Genomic DNA, 19,969 nt, shown 5'->3' with positions numbered 1-19,969 from the left:
ACACATATTATATCAACATTGATCCATCTCCTGAAAAGTATATGGATTTGGACTTAGAAGGATATTCCACCCAACAGCGACAATGGCCATATAATCACATACTGTGCACATGGCTTTTAAACCAGTGGTTCTCAAACCTTTCAGTGTCAAGGACCAAATTGATATGCATTTTGGCCGTGGACCCCCATCCGGAAATGTTTTGTGCCCGAGAAGACAATATAATAAATACTCTAGTGTCTCTGTAGTATTTGTGCCATGGCTCAGAGTGAGATGTGTTTGAACAAAATTGGATGCACTGACTCCTTGAGGCAGAAAACGCTTTCATGTGGAATAAAAACGTACTAGTAATGGTGGGTCCCAGCCAGGGAATTTCCTCTCTTATTTAAAATGAAATAGGCCGTTGACCTACAAGTGGAACAGCTCACAGCTACTGTAAGCCTGGGCATTTTCAGGTGAGGTAGTATGTGTATACAGATATTACAAAAAGTGCACCTGCAGGTAAAGCAACACACTAATGTGATAGATTATGGGCCGGACTATCCAAGGGAACAAAACCAATTAACCTATAGAGAGCAAACCTCTAAGCAAGAATTTCAACAACTCTCAGGCCAAATGTGGTGCACGGCACGCTAATGCTTAATTCGTACTCCATCATATGACTATATAGGGCTAGCTGTCACAATCATGACAATTTACTTGATTAAATTGTCAAACTAATAAGTGTGCTTAACGATTTAAATGTGTTTTTTGCATTGAACATTGGAACATATAAATACATAACATATTACATTTCTGTTTTGCTTTTAGGCTTTGCAAACAAACATTTCACTCATCATTTCACACAAGCACACAGCAGCTTGTAGATTGGCTTTTTTGGGTGGGAGGACATTTTTGAAAATGTATATGAAAAGTTTTCATCGTGGAAACAATACAACAAAATATGCACAATAATTGTGATTATTGTCTCCACCAGGCCGAAGGCATGGGGAGAGAGTATGTTTTGCACTCCGTCCTTTCAAATAATTGTGATTGGGCGATTATGTAATAATTGTGGCAGGCCTGCATGATAGTGTCCCACTCCAAAAATAGCTGATCTACAATCTCACAAATGCTTTAGTGTGATAGTACGCAACACTGTCTTATGACAAAGTATAATACAGCAATAAACCTGAAGAGATGTGGTTTACTGTTGGGCACTTAACTTTATGTGTATATGAATATTTGCCCACGATCTGACTGAATCCACAATTAGATAGATGAACATTATTGGCTTGCCCTTTAGTCTCAGTCAAAATGGGCAATAACTTTGTCTTTCAGCCTTTCTTGTTTTGGCACCAAAAACACATTTCTTAGTGTTATTATTTAGTGTATTTGTTTAGTCTTTGAATATGTTCAGTGCACACAACAATCTAGGTGACCATAATCATTCTGTGACAGAGCTATGCAAATATCTGCATATTTATAGTGATACCATTTATTTTTTTCTTTATTATGAAAGCAGATATGGTTCAGTTGGACCTCTTCTATTAATCTGCTTTCATAATAAAGAAAGAAAATAAAAATGGTATTATCTAACTGGGTTATGTGCTGGGTTCTACACTGATCACACAGAACAATATTGCTGGACAGACTGGAAACTGGTCCTCATTTGGTTCAAATCGTATCTTTATCACAGGGATTATTTTGTTGACATTGGCAACAACACATCCCAGCAAAATACCAGAACATAATTATGATTCTGTGGTATTTTGCAAAATACCACAATATTGTTCTGTGTGATCAGTGTAGAACCCAGCACATAACCCAGTTAGATAATTTACTAAGGGCATACTTTGTGCTGTAATGTGGGGAAGATCCAGATTGGAACATTACAGTAATCATTTCAGGTTAAAAAGTTAGTCAAGTTTTGGAAGGCAACTCTTTCAACGCTTGCCTTCTACCCATGAAGGGAGGATTGTATAGGTCTGTAGTTACAGAAACATCTTGTTTCACATGTTAGGTATAGGTTTGTATGTTGAGTGTCCTTCCATAAGGGACTGGTCACCTACAGTATGCTAATAGCATTCAGACCATAGACTGTAAAAAATATGGACAAAGCGTTCCCCGGGTCTAACATGAACGTAAAATGAAGCCTGTAATAATATGCTAATTCCTGATGTAAGTCGCCATCTTTGGTACCAGCTGGCCATTGGCTGGCTCCGTTTTGTATACCAGCTGGTCATTGGCTGCCCAGACAACGAGGCGGGACTTCCCCCCTTCTTCTCCGTTGGTTTTTATTTTGACTCGAGTGGGTGGGGAATCCCGATCATAGACTGTAACGGTAGCCACGCCCCTCAGAACATACGCGACTTTATGGTCATTTTTTTAATTAATGGGACCATAATTTTCCAAAAAGAATATTATGACATTAGAAATGAGACTTTAAACTAGTGACTGGAAGAAGAAAGTATTCATGACCATGTTTATTAAGGTAATACAGTCTAGGTGAAGTTGGGCCAAAATACATGGGCCTCTATGGAGCTATGGGGCTTTTTGGGTCCAGTCCAGCGCCACAACAGGCCATTATATGAACTACCGATTTCAAATGAGGCTTCACGAAATATCTGGCTGACTGCCCCCCTGATTCAGACATAGAGCACCGAAGTCTGACGTCAATATAGGTAGAGGGCACAAAACCTGACTCTGCCAGATGGGGGCGGTATTGGGTAACCATGTTCCCCAACACAGCAACCATCTGGGATCTATCTCTCAGGCAGTTGAGCTAACACCGAACCGCTCCGTGGTTCGAACCAATCAGCGTGAGCTAAGGGCGGGATATGTGCGAAACCGGATGTGAAGCTATATAGACACGTCAATATGATTGGTTGTGTTTGCACGCCCACACGGTGATAGACAGACGGTCCCATCCAATCATCTACCAAGTATCTTGAAAAAAAGGAACAGCCCCGTCATCGAATTTGCTTCCGAGATCCCAGATCCCAATAAGCTGTGTAACAAATTTGTGTAGCAAGCTTCTTGGATCTGGCAGCGTCAGGTTAACAAATCCACGGGTTCATGTACCTTTTATTTGCATTATAATCCCAATAGGTGGATTTTAGATCGCCTCATATAAGTGTTTTGAAAAAAAAAAGCATGTCACCCCGGCCGCTTCATTCATATGGATATGAGGAATCAACTGACTGAGAGAACGCTATTGTTACTGCTACTGAATTAGTTACATTTTTGCTAGAAACAGTATCGGTCTTATGTCTGTATCGGTATCATATATGAGTGACTGACTGTCATAAACGATACAGAGACACCTCCCTGACAACAACGTAAAGACAGCTTGTTTATTTTTGGACCACAATGCTTATTATGAAATGATTTTAAGATGAGCCCATGTTATTCTCCATAGAAAAATTATTTCCGTGAACCAGGGGAATCGAGGGGATGAGCGAGTTACGTCAGGACTTCGGTGCTCTAGTGCCGAAGTCCTGACGTCACTCGCTCATCCCATCCCCAGTAATTTCTCTGTGGAGAATAACAGGGTCTTATCTAACAATCGTCTCATATAAGAATTGTGGTCCAAAAATAAACACACCATCTCTGCGATATCGTCAGGGAGGTGTCTCTGTATCGTTTACGACAGTTAGTAACTCATATTTGATACGGCCTGTTTCTAGCGGAAAATTTAACTAATTCGGCAGCAGCAACGTTTTCTCGCGGTCAGTTGATTCTTCGTAGAGTGAAACGGCCTGGATGATTTGTTTATTTTTCAAACACAGTTATTTTAACCCATTCTGAACGGGCACCCATTTTGGTGTTAGCATCATGTTATGCTTTAGCTATTGAAAAATAGCAGATCTACAAGCTCATATCGCGCCACCGAGTGGCGCGATACGAGCTTGTAGGTCTGCTATTTTTGAATAGTCGAAGAACGACTGACATTTTTAGAATCTGATCTCAGGTCAGAATGGGTCAATCAGACCAGTGTGTGTCCAGCGTAAACCTCGTATGAATCTGATCTCAGGTCAGAATGGGTTAAATGAGGCGAACAGCTGACTGTGAATCAGAAATGGCCAATCAGAGGCCATCTGGGTACGGTACTGTATGTCCGCCAGGTAGACTATAGCAGCTTTGATCCTCACTGTTGGTAAATACAGTGGGCGTGATAATTGAGGATGGTATTTGTCACATATACCGTTTAAAGTTTGTCTTAAAGTTTTGAATGTAACACTCAAAACTCTGTATAATTAGGAAAGCGAACTAGTAATACTAACCTCTATAATGCCTCTGAAATGAATGATGCCTCAGCTAAACACAAAAGAGCTGGAAATTGTGAAAAACGATACCGGAGGCCGGGGGGCTTTCATTGATCTACGACCAGTAGTGAGATCACATGACCATACTGTATAAATCATACATGGCATTTGGCTTCTGTTGTTCAGTGGCATGAAAGGACACACCTTAATGAGGTCCTGGGTAAGGAGAACACGTAACTGGGCACATAATGGATTGCATTTATATTGCATTTTACAGTGAAGGACCGCCATTCTTTGTCACAGGTATACAATGACAAATGTCATCACGGAATCTCGACACATGCTGTGAGAATACATTATTCACGCGATTGGAATATATGGCATAGGCCTAGGAAAGGCGTCGGGTCGACTCCGGGCTTGTCTCGGGGCGTTTCTTGGGCATCGGAAGTGAAAGCACTCGCTTTAGAATTCCAGCCTGACCCATTATGTGACAAAATGTTCTCACGGGTCAGCTGTGATCCGTTTCTCAGATACATACGTCAACGCTAAGTGCTATTTTGGTACATTTATAGCTGTCTGCCCGGATAAGATTTGGGTGCGAGGGCAATGCTCCCTGCCCCTCTCTTCTAGGTTGATGACAGCGCGGCATGTCTAATTTATAGGACACTCAAGTCAGAGTGGAGATCTCTCTCTCTCTCTCTCTCTCTCTCTCACTCACACACTCTCTCTCACACACTCTCTCTCTCTCTCTCTCGCTCTACTAGTAGCCTATTCCCTGTGCTTGTGTGTGGCCATTTCCGGGGACCGAGGCACGGTCCACCAGGTTATTCGGGGAGTCTCGGCAGTGCTTGTGACTCCGTCAGGGGCCTGTCTTCACTCGGCACAGAGCAAGCACAAGTCTGTATTCAGATGCTAATTCAACACTCCCAAAGGCATACTGTGTAACCAGGTCAGCCTTACTTAGAATATTTATAGAGGTCTGCCTGCTTGTGAAGTTGTGCTATGCTTTGCTCCTGGGGGAATCCAATGGAGGCAGACCCTTTTTTTATTATTAGTATTATTATTATTATGCTTACTGTGCCATATCTGGGAGTATATGGCAATGAAAGATACAGATCTGTTGTGGTCGTCGTTCTAGTCGAGAGGTTTCCTGTGATCGCCACTGACTGACTGCTTCTGGCATTGGATAAAGTCTCCGCGGCACAGTCCAAAGCTGATGGAAGAGACATGGCCATCCAATGTAATCTATATAAGAACAAACAAAACGCTGATTATACCCCTGGCTATCCTGTCTGGTTTTCTGGGACAATTCCTTTTCTGCTGTGAATATTGTCCCCTGGATGGTGTCGGCTTCAGTTCTCTCTCTCTTCAGTTCTCTCTCTCTCTCTCAGTGAGCCGTACCCCTCCAGTGACATCCACTCAAAAAAACAAAAGCAAAAAAAACAAAAAAAAACAGCCAGTTTCACATAATTATGCCTTTCGTGGAGCCTTGCCAAGGCTGTTACATAATGCAATGAGCTTAAGTGCTTTCCATCGGAGAATCTCCACTATGATTGTGAGACCCGTTAAAGGGAGAGGACATCCTGAGACCCGGTGTTCAAATGATAGTTTTTGTGTGATCTTGAACACCTAGACTTGTGCTATCGGCACAATGACAATGCAGGACTCACCTCGAGGAATGTGAGCTGATGAAATAAACAAGGGATATATAGCTCTCTCTAACCTTAACCATCACTTTTAAGTGATACATCATTATTGTCTCTAGCCTTTCATGAGCAAACAAAAGGACATATGGTTCATAAATTGTAATTATGTGGCAGGAAATAAAACCATCAAATAAACGTCTTCGATGTCTGCTGTCCTGATGTTGCCTCCTGCTGTTTAGAAAGATGCAGGATGGAAGAATCTAGAGGCTTGTCAGTTGTTTGCTTTTCTTGAGTATTGTTTTTTTGGGTTTTTTTGAGACATTATACTTCTACTAATATTGTACTTTCTTTTGCCCCACTATTTGACAGCTTTAGTTACTAGTTACTTTGCACATTTTGGATGATTCATTGATGTTTGTCTTTCAGCTTGTTTAAGAAAACGCCATAGACAATAAAGATACATTTTTGTGGACTTTTGAGGACTAAAACAAACATTAGCACCCATTGCTTAAACAACTTAAATGTTGTAATTGATGCTGTGAGATGATAAGAGCGCCCCTCACTTCACACAGTCTTGTATAACGGTGGGGCACAGTTCACTATGAACACCTGCAAAACCAGTCAGTCCGTCCGTCAGTCAGGACTTGTGACACGCTCCATATATGGCCAATAATACAGAATTCATTCCACTCACTGCCTCTGACCTCATCCGACCTCCATATATGGAGCTGACCTGTTCTGTTCTACATATACCATAATGTTGATCTGACCTCATCAAACCCTGTACACTCAAGACACACTCCATATACGGGCGGCCAGCAGTCTGCCATCACCCAGGCGGATGTGTGCTTGCGACCTCGCCCCCTTTTAACCCATTTTGTGCGGGAACCCATTTTGGTGTCAGCATCATGTTATGATTTAGCTATTGAAAAATAGCAGATCTACAAGCTCATAGCGCGCCACGAGCTTGTAGGTCTGCTATTTTTGAAAAATCAAAGAACGACTGACATTTTTAGAATCTGATCTCAGGTCAGAATGGGTTAATCAGACCAGTGTGTTGTCCAGTGGAAACCTCGTATGAATCTGATCTCAGGTCAGAATGGGTTAAAATTGTCTAATGGGAGCACCGGCGGGCGGGCGGGCGGGCGAACTGCGGACCCGTCACTCTGACTCAGACGTAAACATAAACACACAACGGCTATACTTATATTTAATAAAGTCTCGTAATCTCGTGGATGGCACAGCGGGGTATATAGTAGCTATTCACAAGATTATCTCCATTCTGGCCGCAGATTCAGTATTGACACTTGTGAGCATAGCTCTTCCACCACCTCCGTTCACAAGTCAGTGTCTAAACCCTAGGCAGATATCTCATATGATCTGACGGTCCTCCTGATATGACTGTAAACGATATGACAGGCCAGAACCCGGGGGTGACTGAGAGGCCTGTGTGTGTGTAGCGATCTTGACAAAGGCGTCTGCGTTCACAAAAAAAACATGAATGCCGCTTCTCTGTCAACCTTTTGTTGGCTGCCACGACGACCTTAGCAGGTTTGATCAATACCACTATACAGGAGGAATAGACACATTTGAGTTTCCCCTCAGCATCATCATCATCATCTGGGTTATTATAGCCATGGAATCAAAATAGACAATAGCCTTCTAACTATATACAGTATATCATTTAATAGCCAACTGGGTGACACTTTACTTAAAGTTTGGGCGTATAATGCACTTTAAGTGCTTTTTTAATGCTTTCACGATTTCCAAAATGGGCTCTGATCCACAGTGGTTGGGAATCACTGCTGTATATTGATGTCACAGCACCAAACCACTGCACCATAGTCTCAACAACCCCTTTCAGTGTTTTAAAGCATTATGTTATACTTTAGCTATTGAAAAATAGCAGATCTACAAGTGAGTGGTGGTGCGCTACGAGCTTGTAGTTCTGCTATTTTTGAAAAATCGTAAAAATGCGGCACAAATCTTTGAATATATATTCTTTCAGCTATTTTTTTTTTCTACGTCAGGCCTAAATGGCTTAAAAACACATTTAGGGAGTTTTTCCAATATTGCCATATGGTCACATACATCCCCCTATAAAATAATTCGCTCAATGCTGACAGCCGGTCAGCAAGTGGATTCATGAATGGATAGACAATATTTTAGGGCAATGTATATATATAATCTTAATGCTTATTAATCAAATCTCGTTGATGCGGGATACAGTATAGGCCAGTCAATCTAAGCTAAAAAAGGGGCATGACCCAAAATAAATTGCAATAGTAATAATCCAAGGTTTTATATGATCCTTAGGGTCATCCAAATAACATATTAAAAAATGTGAATTATATACATTCTACCTATCTGACAGCAGACGCCATGACACATGTTTGTGCCGTCTGCCGATGCGCTGCGCTTTGCCCTCTATATTCTTGTTTTTTTTCGTGGTAATTTGGTGTATAATGTAATGTAATGTTCAGTTGCCAGTGGACCAGAACTCTGTGAGGTAGTCAATGTGGAACTCGGATGGAGGCACAGCAGAATTAGAAGGACTCTGAGGAAGGTGATAGTTATGTTTTGCCGTTTATTTCTTTGTTCTTGAGTATAGGAGGCAAGGTCCGTCTGTCAGCTATAATCTCGCAAAAGCTGGACTGACGTCATAGACTGGACACATGAAGTCTAAGATGCTTTGGAAGCCATGCTTTTTAGTAGATTCAGCTTATCTCATTTGGGGGCGCTATAGCCCCTCCTATGACCAGACACAAACATTGAAGGCAAAAGTGTGTAAACAAAAACATTGAAGACAAATGTGAGGACGCAAATTGTGATTGGCCAGGATGAGATGATGTGTGATGATGATGTAGAAGAGTTCCCCTCACTTCACACGGGTGTGATTTTTATACCAACGTCATTCTTGTGAAGCATTTTTGGAGTTTACAGCCTGTGTGGTGCTGGTTCGCCACTGAACATGTGATTTGTGTGGTGTTTTGGTTCACATACTACATACTAGCCCCCTTTTTCAAACCAGTCCCTTGACCTGAAGTGCTCTCGGGAGGTTCCCTCGTCAGGAAGTGCCCCTCCAGCTGAATCAAGTTCCGTTGATTAGGGTGCTGGGTATGAAAAACAGTTTGGAAATGCACTTGCCCTCCTTGTGCAGAAACAGGAAACAGACACCATGCGTTGCCATGGTTACCATCACGCCATTGTGTTACCTGTTATTTAGTTTGTACAGTTAAATTGCATTGCATCGTGTATATGTTTGTGTGACATGTGGATTTCATTAATATGGACATTTAAAATGAATTACATTGTGACTGTCAAAATTTCATATACATCCATGGTGTTTATAAATCATTGTGTTAAAAGTTGTTTTGTTTGTGTGGTTTAATTTATAGTTTTTCACGGTGGGGTAAATAGAGAGCCCTTGTGAACATCAGATGGAGCGTTGTCTATTCTGCATCAGATGAAGATTGTTTAGGAGCAGTTTATTTATCAATTATTTGCGGTGGTACTTACATTTGTACGTCGCGGTTTCCATGCGGACATAGATCAGGGCTGCACAAGGCAATCGAGTCTAGATCGGCACAGACTCGCTCTTGAGGGCTTTATAAGCCACTTCCACTCAAGGCTGCTTGGTTTCTGACGGCACTTAATATGGCGCAGCCGCGCGTGAACGTGCATATCGAGGGCAAGTGTGTACATTTTAACAGCGATACGATACGTATCACGTTACATGGTTGACAATAAGACACATGGACGATATTGTCACGGTACGCTCCTCTGCCCTTGGACTTTGTCTGTGTTTTGGGACTTATTACTTGTATTTGTGTTCTGTACCTTATTTTGTAGTAGTGTTCTGTGATTTCCTGTCTGCCTTGTTTGCTGTCTCCTGCCTTGTCTCACCCCCCTGTATTAGTGTAACCCCAGCCACCTGTGTTCTGTTTGCCTGTTAGCCTATCCCAGTGTTGATTGTGTGTTTTCAGTTCACCTGCGTGTAGTTAGTCTTGTCTATATTTATGCCCCCGGTGTTTTGAGCTCCTTGTCAGTTCGTCGTCGCATATGCTGTGTTCAGTACCTTGTGTGTGTTCTTAGTCCTATAGTAAGTCGTAGTTATTTCGTAGTCATTGTTCCTTGTGATTTCTCTGAGATTAAAACCTCTTGAACATTCACTTCTCTGCCTGGCCTGGTCGTTCTGCATTTGAGTCCTATACCTCAGTGTCCACACCGTGACAGATATTGGTTCTGTATGGCGATAGGATACGATTCAATGATTTGAAATCGATACAGTAACTATTTAGCAAATATATTAGCTATGTGTGAAGTTTTGAAGGGACATATTTATTAGTATGGATATGAATAAGTAAACGCAGTGATTCTCTGGCAAATAGACGGACATTGTATATTTGAACCCAATTTCTGGACAAACCCACGCCTTGAGATGAACACAGAGAATACACACATTTTTCGATGGACCAACTGTAGCTATACCGTTCCTCCCATAAACGTGAGGTTGTTTCCTGGCTGTGTCATTCCCTGACAAAGACCTTACAGGTCGAAACGTTGGTCTCTTTTTAACACATCGTGGCTACGAGGGTGCGGCCATTTCACTCAGGAATAAAACACAGACAATAATAAAGAGATTACATTGGAGTTGATTTGATTATCCGTGTCACATTACAGTGTAACCTAGCTTGGTTTGTGCAGGGATGCAGAGTGTTATGTTTCTATTCCTGGTACATGCCCAGAGGGTGTTCCTCTTTTGTGAAATCGAACTAAGTAAGCCGTCTGACATCAGCTTGCCTCAGCCACAATTGTTTAGTCACAGTCAGAAGAATAGGCACAAGGGAAGGAGGGTAGGGTAGATGTGGATGACGACAAACCTCCCCGCGTGTGTGTGTGGTAGCCGGTAGGGGAAAGGCTCTAAGAGTCTGTGGGTTTATATCTGTACTGTGTGCTGTTGTTTTATTCAGCAGAGCAAGGTTCCGTGCACAGCAGTGCCATTTTATTAATAGCACTATACTCACACAACTCAATTCATTTCTTCTGAGGGAGGATAGCATTTTTTTTTTACCAAGTTGAAATTCAAAGTAAATGGCAAATCCTTTCACAGCTGATGCCCGGGCCAGGCCTAAACGTTTTCCTTGGGCATGCTGAATATTTCAGTTCAGGAGCAAGACTTTGCAAAACTGGAGACTCCACAGGGGATCGTGGCCTGCTATCCACTCTCCCAAAAAGCTTTTGGGAGAGTTTTTTTTTTTAAACCAGTGAATTGTTGTGATTTATTCTTTTATACCAAAATGGTGTGGTGTCACGAGACAACATGGCCAAAGCATCTCCGGGGCCAAAAAACGTTATAAGAACCCCTGCTTTAGTGAGCCTGTTTTCTTTTGCTTTTCTTCTCTGCTGCACTCACTATATATATATGTATATATATGTATATATATATATATATATATATATATATACATACTTTAAACCGGCAATATTTTAAACCGGCAACCGACTTAATCTTGCTCATGTATAGGTTATCAATTTATCGAGAGCCAGTTTTTAATAATGTTTTTTGTCTCACATATATTGTCTATTTTAGCTATATATATTCTTATAATCGTGTGAGACACATGCATGTTTGAAATAACAGTGATATTGATTTCATATCGCCCATGCACTTCATATTGATTCTTTGTAACGATTTTGATATTGCAACGGCGAGTTAAATGGAGACTGTGGATTTTTACTGTCTGTGGGCTGGATGTGGCGGTGTGGTAGTGGTATACCTGGCTACACTATCAGCCGGTCTGTTGGCTGGATGTGGCAGTGTGTAGTAGTGGTATACCTGGCTACACTATCAGCCTGTATGTGGGCTGGATGTGGCAGTGTGTAGTAGTGGTATACCTGGCTACACTATCAGCCTGTCTGTGGGCTGGATGTGGCAGTGTGGTAGTGGTATACCTGGCTACACTACCAGCCTGTCTGTGTGCTGGATGTGGCAGTGTGTAGTAGTGGTATACCTGGCTACACTATCAGCCTGTATGTGGGCTGGATGTGGCAGTGTGTAGTAGTGGTATACCTGGCTACACTATCAGCCTGTCTGTGGGCTGGATGTGGCAGTGTGGTAGTGGTATACCTGGCTACACTATCAGCCTGTCTGTGGGCTGGATGTGGCAGTGTGGTAGTGGTATACCTGGCTACACTATCAGCCTGTCTGTGGGCTGGATGTGGCAGTGTGGTAGTGGTATACCTGGCTACACTACCAGCCTGTCTGTGGACTGGATGTGGCAGTGTGTAGTAGTGGTATACCTGGCTACACTATCAGCCTGTCTCTGTGCTGGATGTGGCAGTGTGTAGTAGTGGTATACCTGGCTACACTATCAGCCATGTGCAGGATTTGCCGCTCCAGTGAGCCCGGGGTCAATGTGCTATGGGTGACCATGCGTGTCACCACAGCCAAACCCGCGGGGGGATTTACTACCACGGCCCGCTATCTCAACACACCACGCGCGAGTTTCTTCTACCAATCGATTACATTTTCTTTATTCCGCAGATTTAATGCCCCACTCTGAGACGACCTTTATATCAGCTGCACATACTGTACTGTATCTCGCCCTGTGCGCTTTGTGCGGTATATACAGTATAGCCGCGGGTGGCTACGGTCTACCGCTAGGTTGTACAGATGGCTCGAGCGTATGTGGTATATACCGGCTGTGCTGTAAGTGGCTTAGCGGGAGATATCTGTGGGTGCTCTTTTTTGCACCCCACATATCTCTCTGCATCTTCTTTCTTATCTTTTCTCCTTATTTTTTTAAGTGTGTCTGTGGAGTGTGAACAGTTGGTTTGTGCCAAACGTCTTCTGCAATACAAAGCCAGCCTTTCACAGGAGTTTGAGAACTGCTGTTTTGTTCCCCTCGGCCATTTTCATTTTACAATGCAGCGTCAAACAATTAGTGCCAGCTAGGATCAGTCATGTTTTAATATCCCAAGAGAGGCAGTGCAGTCTGTCAGTGTAGCACTCGAAGGAAGGAAGGAAGGAAGGAAGGAAGGAAGGAAGGAAGGAAGGAAGCTGTGTATTTTGTGAACAGCCATTTTCAGTGTGGTGCCCGTTCCGTTCGGTCTCCACCGGCCAGCATTTATCATCCCCTGATCAATAGCCGGGTAATTACACCTGTGTGATGTGGCTTATTTAACACGCCTGTCCAGGTTGCCTCTTCAAAGGCAAAGCCGCTATACTGTGGCGCTGCAGAGTCGTATAAGCTTGCCTAATGCTCCATGTCTTCACGCTGATGTGACCGTCCACTGCGTCCAGACTCCATGTGTGCTGTTGGTGATCAATGGCGGTGCTTAGCATTCCCACTCTATTGATTTAGACCTATGCTTTATGTATGCGGCACAGATCTTCCTTTAGTCCAGTCATTGACTGAGGAATCTATTCGTGGCCCTCGTGCCTCGGGACACGTGTCCAGGGCCAAATTAGCCATTGGGTCGGTGGGGGCCGTTTCCCCCCAGGGGCCCTTGGGGGAAACTGGACTGTGCTGTGTTCGAGGCCCTGAAAAGGGGGACCTTCCTGGGGACCTTCATTGGCTTCATTGTGTTCATTTTAGGTAAAAAAAAAGATGATAAAAAAGGAAAACCCCCAAAAATGTGCGCACCCACAAGCTATGGGGGCCCCTAAAAAAATACTGGCCCCGGGGGCCCTCGTTGGGGGGGTTAATCCGTCCCTGCACGTGCATATTGGCTGTGTTGTTTTTTTGGTTGCATAATTGTGTTATTAAAACTAAATTGTGTCACTGCACTGTACTGTACTTTGCCAGAGATTAGAGTCAAGTGTTTGCCTTACACCATGAAATCCCCAGTGCTATTGTATTTGAGGCCCTTCCTTTCCTAACGCTCTCTCTCTCTCTCTCTCTCTCTCTCTCTCTCTCTCTCTCTCTCTCTCTCTCTCTCTCTCTCTCTCTCTCTCTCTCTTCCTCCATCCTCTCCTTCTTGTCTTTTCAGACAGCAGTGCTTTGGACTCTCAGGTTTCCAATAATTGTTTTTACATGAATCCCCCATGCTCATGTGATTACTGATTTGCCTATAACCGTGTGTGTGTGTGTGTGTGTGTGTGTGTGTGTGTGTGTGTGTGTGTGTGTGTGTGTGTGTGCATCAGAGCATCTGGATACGCGCTGCACTGCACAACGTGCATGTGTGCCCGTGTTTCGATGTGCATGTGTGTATATACAGTAAATGTGCGTGTGTAGAGCTGTAAGTGATGTGCATTGTTTGTGCTTGTAGTAAATGTGCGTGCATGTCCATTTGTGTAAGTGGCCGTGATACAATAGCCTTATTGTGTATACATTGTGCATGTGTACATGTCTGACATGTCTGTGCATGTGTCATTGGCCACAGACCCCCATCTGAAATGTTGTTGTGCCAGGGAACCCCAGAAGAGACATTTATATATATATATATATATATATATATATATATATATATATATACACTCTATATCTGAACAGCCCACTTTGAGAACCACTGCATTAAGGAATACACATCAAAAATAGCAGACCTACAAGCTCGTATCGCGCCACTCGGTGGCGCGATATGAGCTTGTAGATCTGCTATTTTTCAATAGCTAAAGCATAACATGATGCTGACACCAAAATGGGTGCCCGTTCAGAATGGGTTAAACACTTAAGCCCCTATTTATGTTATCGCTGGTCATCCGACGGTGTCGGAAATAGCCTATCCATCTACAAGCTTACCGTGCAGCGCAGCGCGGCACGCTGGGACTTGCATACCAGCTATTTCTAATAGCATTTGAATGAAATTCAGGGAAATTAAATAAAGAAATAAAGAAATGGGGTCACCAGGTTGAAAGTGGTTCCGGTTAACACGCCTATACCTTCTTCCCAGAGGAAGAGGGAGTGTTCACAGGCCCAGTGTGACCCCCCCGGCACCGTGACATTACATCAGGCCCAGTGTGACCCCCCCGGCACCGTGACATTGCATCCACACGGTGGAACGGGCTCTCTGGCCTGTTTATCTCACGTGTAAGCTAAAGAGACCTCATATAGCTTTACTATTGTGCAGGGGCCCAACAGTGATATTTTCATGAATCGGTACCACCTAAGGTGACGTAAAATGTAAAAAAAAATAATGTATTCCTTACATGTCTCTAGTTTATATTTTGGTATGATAACTCTTCCAAATCAGTAGCTTAATGCCAGTTATTGCCAGTCATATGTGACCACACCATAGACACAACCTATGAAGGCAAATCTGTCCAAAATGTATGAATTTAGAATGCATTGTCAAACTAGAATTGTCAAACTAGGGGGGGTTTCATGGTTCTGAATCCATTCCAAGTATTAGTTTTGCACGGAAAACACTTGGCCTAAAAACGGCCGTATAGCCGTCATCACAAAATGTGATGGTGGTCATCACATTTGGGCACATTTGGGCAAGTGGCTATGGCCGCATTTAGGCCAAGGAGTGTTTCTGCGTGCAAAACGAATGCCTGGAATGGATTCAGAATCATGAAAACCCCCTAGTTTAACACAAAATGTTGCCTAATATAGGATGTCTTATGGTGTGGTCACATATATAACTGGCGATAACTGGCATTAAGCTATACTGAATTGGAAGAGTTATCACACCAAAATATAAACCAGAGACAGAATTATTTACGCCTTAGGTGGTAACAAGATGGGCCCCTGGACTATACTGTATCTTTCTTAACCCATTCTGACCGGGCACCCATTTTGGTGTTAGCATCATGTCGTGCTTTAGCTATTTAAAAATAGCAGATCTACAAGCTCATATCGCGCCACCGAGTGGCGCGATACGAGCTTGTAGGTCTGCTATTTTTTGAAAAATCGAAGAACGACTGACATTTTTTAGAATCTGATCTCAGGTCAGAATGGGTTCATCAGACCAGTGTGTGTCCGGCGGAAACCTCGTATGAATCTGATCTCAGGTCAGAATGGGTTAAGTTACCCCCTCCCTCCCCAACCGTAGCGTACCTTTCTGTTCTGCTTGTCCTTTTGCCCTTTAGTGTCTTACTGTACTTGCACTGTCTGGCACGCTGTGTTGTTGTATGTATATGTACAGTATAGCCTACAGTATGTGTCACTGTGCGACCTCTCTTTTCTCTTTGCAGACTCGTAATGTCCTGGATCCCAAAATACTTGGCATACAGACAGGAGGGTGAGTGGTACTACCCCCCCCCCCACACACACACACACACACACACACACACACACACACACACACACACACACACACACACACACACACACACACACACACACACACACACACACACCAATGTGCAACAAGTATATATAGTCTGCGTCCAAGCATAGACATGGTAACGCCCCGCCTGCCTCTGATTGGCCTGCCGACACTGCCGGTACAGTATGATACAAGAGAACTGTATTTTTTATTTTTGTAGAAGAGGCAAACTAATATTGTTTATGCCGTTTGCTTTGATGTAATAATTGATTGAACATGTATACGCCGTAATATGATTTGGTGTGTTAAGTGTTTGTGTTGATTTTTGTGTAATTTATTTGTATGTGTAAACTCGAAACATTATTGTAGCGTAAAAACGTATTTTAGTATACTAGTATCAGTTTACTATAATTAGATGAATTCACCATAATCGACACTAACACTTTATTTTGAACACACCCAAATCAAAGCGCGTGTTCAATCGATTCAATCAAAGCAAACGGCATAAACAATATTAGTGTGCCTCTTCAAAAAAAAAAAAAAACGTACAAGTTAGTTACAAGGCTGCATTCTGTCGCGCTTTGCCAAGCTGTCATTCTCTTGTAGGCTATTTTTTTTCCCCCGCCACGGAGTAACTAAACCTCGCATCTCGGGGGACAGTGTCGGTAGCTGTTACCATGCTGTTATCATGTCTATGCTCGGACGCAAACTAGATACACGCATGTTCAACCTGTGCTGGAGCAGAGATGCTACAGGCACGCTGCTCCTGTAGTATAAAATTGCCGGCTGTAATCGGGAATAATGTTTCATTCGTACGTGTTATGGTGTCAAACGAGGGTTGTGTCATTGTATAAGCGGCACATGATGGAAGATGTTTCTCTTCGGGATTAAACTTCGAATGTAGCAAGAGTATAGCAGTACAAGCTCAAAAGGCGTCGCTTCACCTCGCACTTGAAGATTGCAGATCTGCAACTTTCCATTGATGCAGCGGTATGATCAAGTATAGCGCGGTGATTTACGGAGGTAAGAAGTCTCTGCCTGACAGCGACGATGTACTGGAACTTAACCCATTTTGACCTGAGATCAGTTTCTAAGAATGTCTTCTACATCCTGACAGTTTTCATTCTGACCTTAGATCAGATTCTAAAAATGTCTTCTATGTCAGTCGCTCTTCGATTTTTCAAAAATAGCAGACCTACACGCTCGTAGCGCGCCACTCGGTGGCGCGCTACGAGCGTGTAGGTCTGCTATTTTTCAATAGCTAAAGCATAACATAGTGCTAACACCAAAAGGGGTTCCCGCGCAAAATGGGTTAAGCTATGCGATAAATCTGTAAGTTTATAACCATGGATTATCACTTTGGCATAATAAAGCCTCTGCAAGGATAAAAAATGCACGGAACAAAGTGAATAAAGAGGCAATCAAAATGCAAACCTAGCCTAAAAAGATATGTACATATTAGATAAGGAGAAAGAGAAGTCATCTGTAAAAGTCCCAGGAGGTATAATAATCCTCCTGTTTGCAGTTCTTCTCCCCCCCACGCCAACGAAGCCGTACGTTGGCTCTCCTCCTCCGCTGCGCCCGCCCCGCCCCTTGCCAGGCTGTGTCTGTCTGCAGCATCACGCCGTGTGTGTGTGTGTGTGTGTGTGTGTGTGTGTGGTTCCCTGTGGGTGAGGCGAAGGGCAGTCCCGGCTTGGCAAGGATATGGGAAGGTTTCTCGATCCCAATCTTGCGCGGGTCGTTGCGCTGATGTAGCAGGATGGGGGGTGGTGGGGGGGGCGGTGCCAGGTGGTCGGTGTGGGACCTGCTATATTATTATTATCTGCGTGCGGGGGTGTTATAGCGGCCTCTGATTGCCTGTGATGTCACGTCGAGGTCATTAGAGGGAGCTGAGTGAGTGACATGCCAAGGTGATGCCACCCTCTTCCTCCTCCTCCTCCTTCGGAGGGGGGGACGGGGGGGGGGACGCCGGAGCATCACGTTTATGGCTCTCCAGGGAGACGGAGGGGACTGAAATGAAGGGGAGGGAGGGAGGGAGGGACGGAGGGAAATGGAGCCTTTCACACTAGAATGTCTGTGAGGTCTTTTGACCCATTTTTGACCCCCCCTTCCATGACTTTTCCTAAAAATATTCGATTCAAATCATCTCTGTTTTTTTTTTTTTTTTTTTTTTTTTCATCTGAAACATTTTCTAAATATGAATTTAGGCATTACTTATACCATCCCTGCCTATTCATTTTTTGGTCCCTACTTCGCCCACTTCACACCTCCAGACAACCCGTTGTTCAACGGGGGGGGGGGGGGGCAGTAGCCAATAACATCACAGGAAAGGAAAGAAAGGTATTTTTGAAATGATTTGTTACATGCTCAGCAGACAGGAGGTATGTAGGGCAAATGGTAAATGGTGCATTCATATAGCTCCTTTATCCAAGGCGCTTTACATAGTGCATTGCATTCACACATTCATACACCGATTGCAGGCGGAAGCCATGCAAGGTAGCACACATCGGGAGCAATTTGGGTTTCAGTGTCTTGCCCGAGGACACTTCGACATGTAGTCATCTGGGATTCCAGCTGTCTCTACACGTCTGGGAGCTGGGATTCCAACCGCCGACCCGTGGATCATTGGACGACCTGCTCTCTATACCTCCTGAGCCACAGTCGCCCCACAGGGGAGTTCTGGGAATCAGTGACTCCAGTCGTGCGAGTGTTAATGCCATGCCCAAAGAGTGAGGGCTGGAATTGAGGGAAGGAAGGAAGAAATGCTGCGTTCACACGGTCAGATGAAAAAGATACAAAGATGCAAGGGCTTTGTATCTTTGTATCTGATGTTGAAACCAACTCAACGTTGTTGCTTTGTGGCTTTTGCAGCAGCTACAAACGTTGGATGCATCTTTGCATCTTCATGTCGCTGGCTTCCATTGACAATGAATGGTAGACTGTATCTTTGTATCTGCCCGTGTGAACGCAGCAAAAGACAGAAAGAAACAAAAAAAAACAAAGAAAGATCCCACAACGATGAATACAATTCACATGAATTCATCAAGATCACAGATGATTGTCCCATGGACACATGGGGCTCTATTTTCGTCTGTATTTCGCCTTACTTATCCCTAAACTTCTTTGCCTTGTTTTTCTTTTCTTTCTTTCTATTTTGAAAAAAAGAAAAAAAAAACATTTTTTGAAGTATTTGAAGGTATGTTTAAGTTTTTCAAAAATAGTAAATCAAAAAGGCAAATATGTTTAATTGGGTAAGTGGGTTGCGACAGAGTTCTTTAAGCAGTTGAGCGGCACTGGGCGACTGAAACATCCGCCTGAGGGGATCAAGGGGCCGGTGGTGCCGGCGTGTGGTGGAGGACATGGTGTGGGGCTCTGGAATAATCTCCTGAGCCTCTCTGGTGATACTAAAGTTTCATCACAGACGGCCTGGAGGGTGTCGGGGCTGGTTTTCTTCCATGGCTCTTTGTGTCACAGCCTAGTGCTGTAATCCGGTGGATTTCGGCTGTTACACCGACGTTGCCACACCTACAGCTGAGATACCACACTGCGGGACGCTCTCCACTATAGGGACGTCCCGCTCACACTTCTTTGCTCCCGATCCGATTTCCGATCATTTGATTTTGAGTATCCCGCTGATACCGATCTTAACCCATTCTGACCTGAGATCAGATTCTAAAAAATGTCTTCTATGTCAATGTTTCGAAAATAGCAGACCTACAAGATCGTAGTGGCGCGCTATGAGCTTGTAGATCTGCTATTTTTCAATAGCTAAAGCACGACGTAATGCTAACACCAAAACGGGTTCCCGACCAAAATGGGTTAACCGATCCGATATTTATAACACTTAGGCCATATCACAATAGT

At 43.6% G+C, this 19,969-nt stretch overlaps 1 protein-coding gene across 1 annotated transcript in view; it reads left to right on the top strand.

The window, feature by feature from the left end:
• unc13c (unc-13 homolog C (C. elegans)) overlaps positions 1–19,969 on the top strand; it is a gene marked incomplete at both ends in the record, with an annotated part of 309,285 nt that overhangs the window by 5,886 nt on the left and 283,430 nt on the right. Inside the window, 2 exons of the mRNA XM_083759363.1 lie at positions 13,886–13,908; positions 16,032–16,078. Coding sequence (XP_083615489.1) covers positions 13,886–13,908; positions 16,032–16,078 — 70 coding nt within the window. The remainder of the gene's footprint in view (positions 1–13,885; positions 13,909–16,031; positions 16,079–19,969) is intronic.

This window comes from Protomyctophum parallelum (genome assembly GCF_964188405.1).
Source record: "Protomyctophum parallelum genome assembly, chromosome: 2".
In the NCBI taxonomy this organism is placed as follows: domain Eukaryota; kingdom Metazoa; phylum Chordata; class Actinopteri; order Myctophiformes; family Myctophidae; genus Protomyctophum; species Protomyctophum parallelum.
This window is presented reverse-complemented; position numbering and strand designations above follow the sequence as displayed.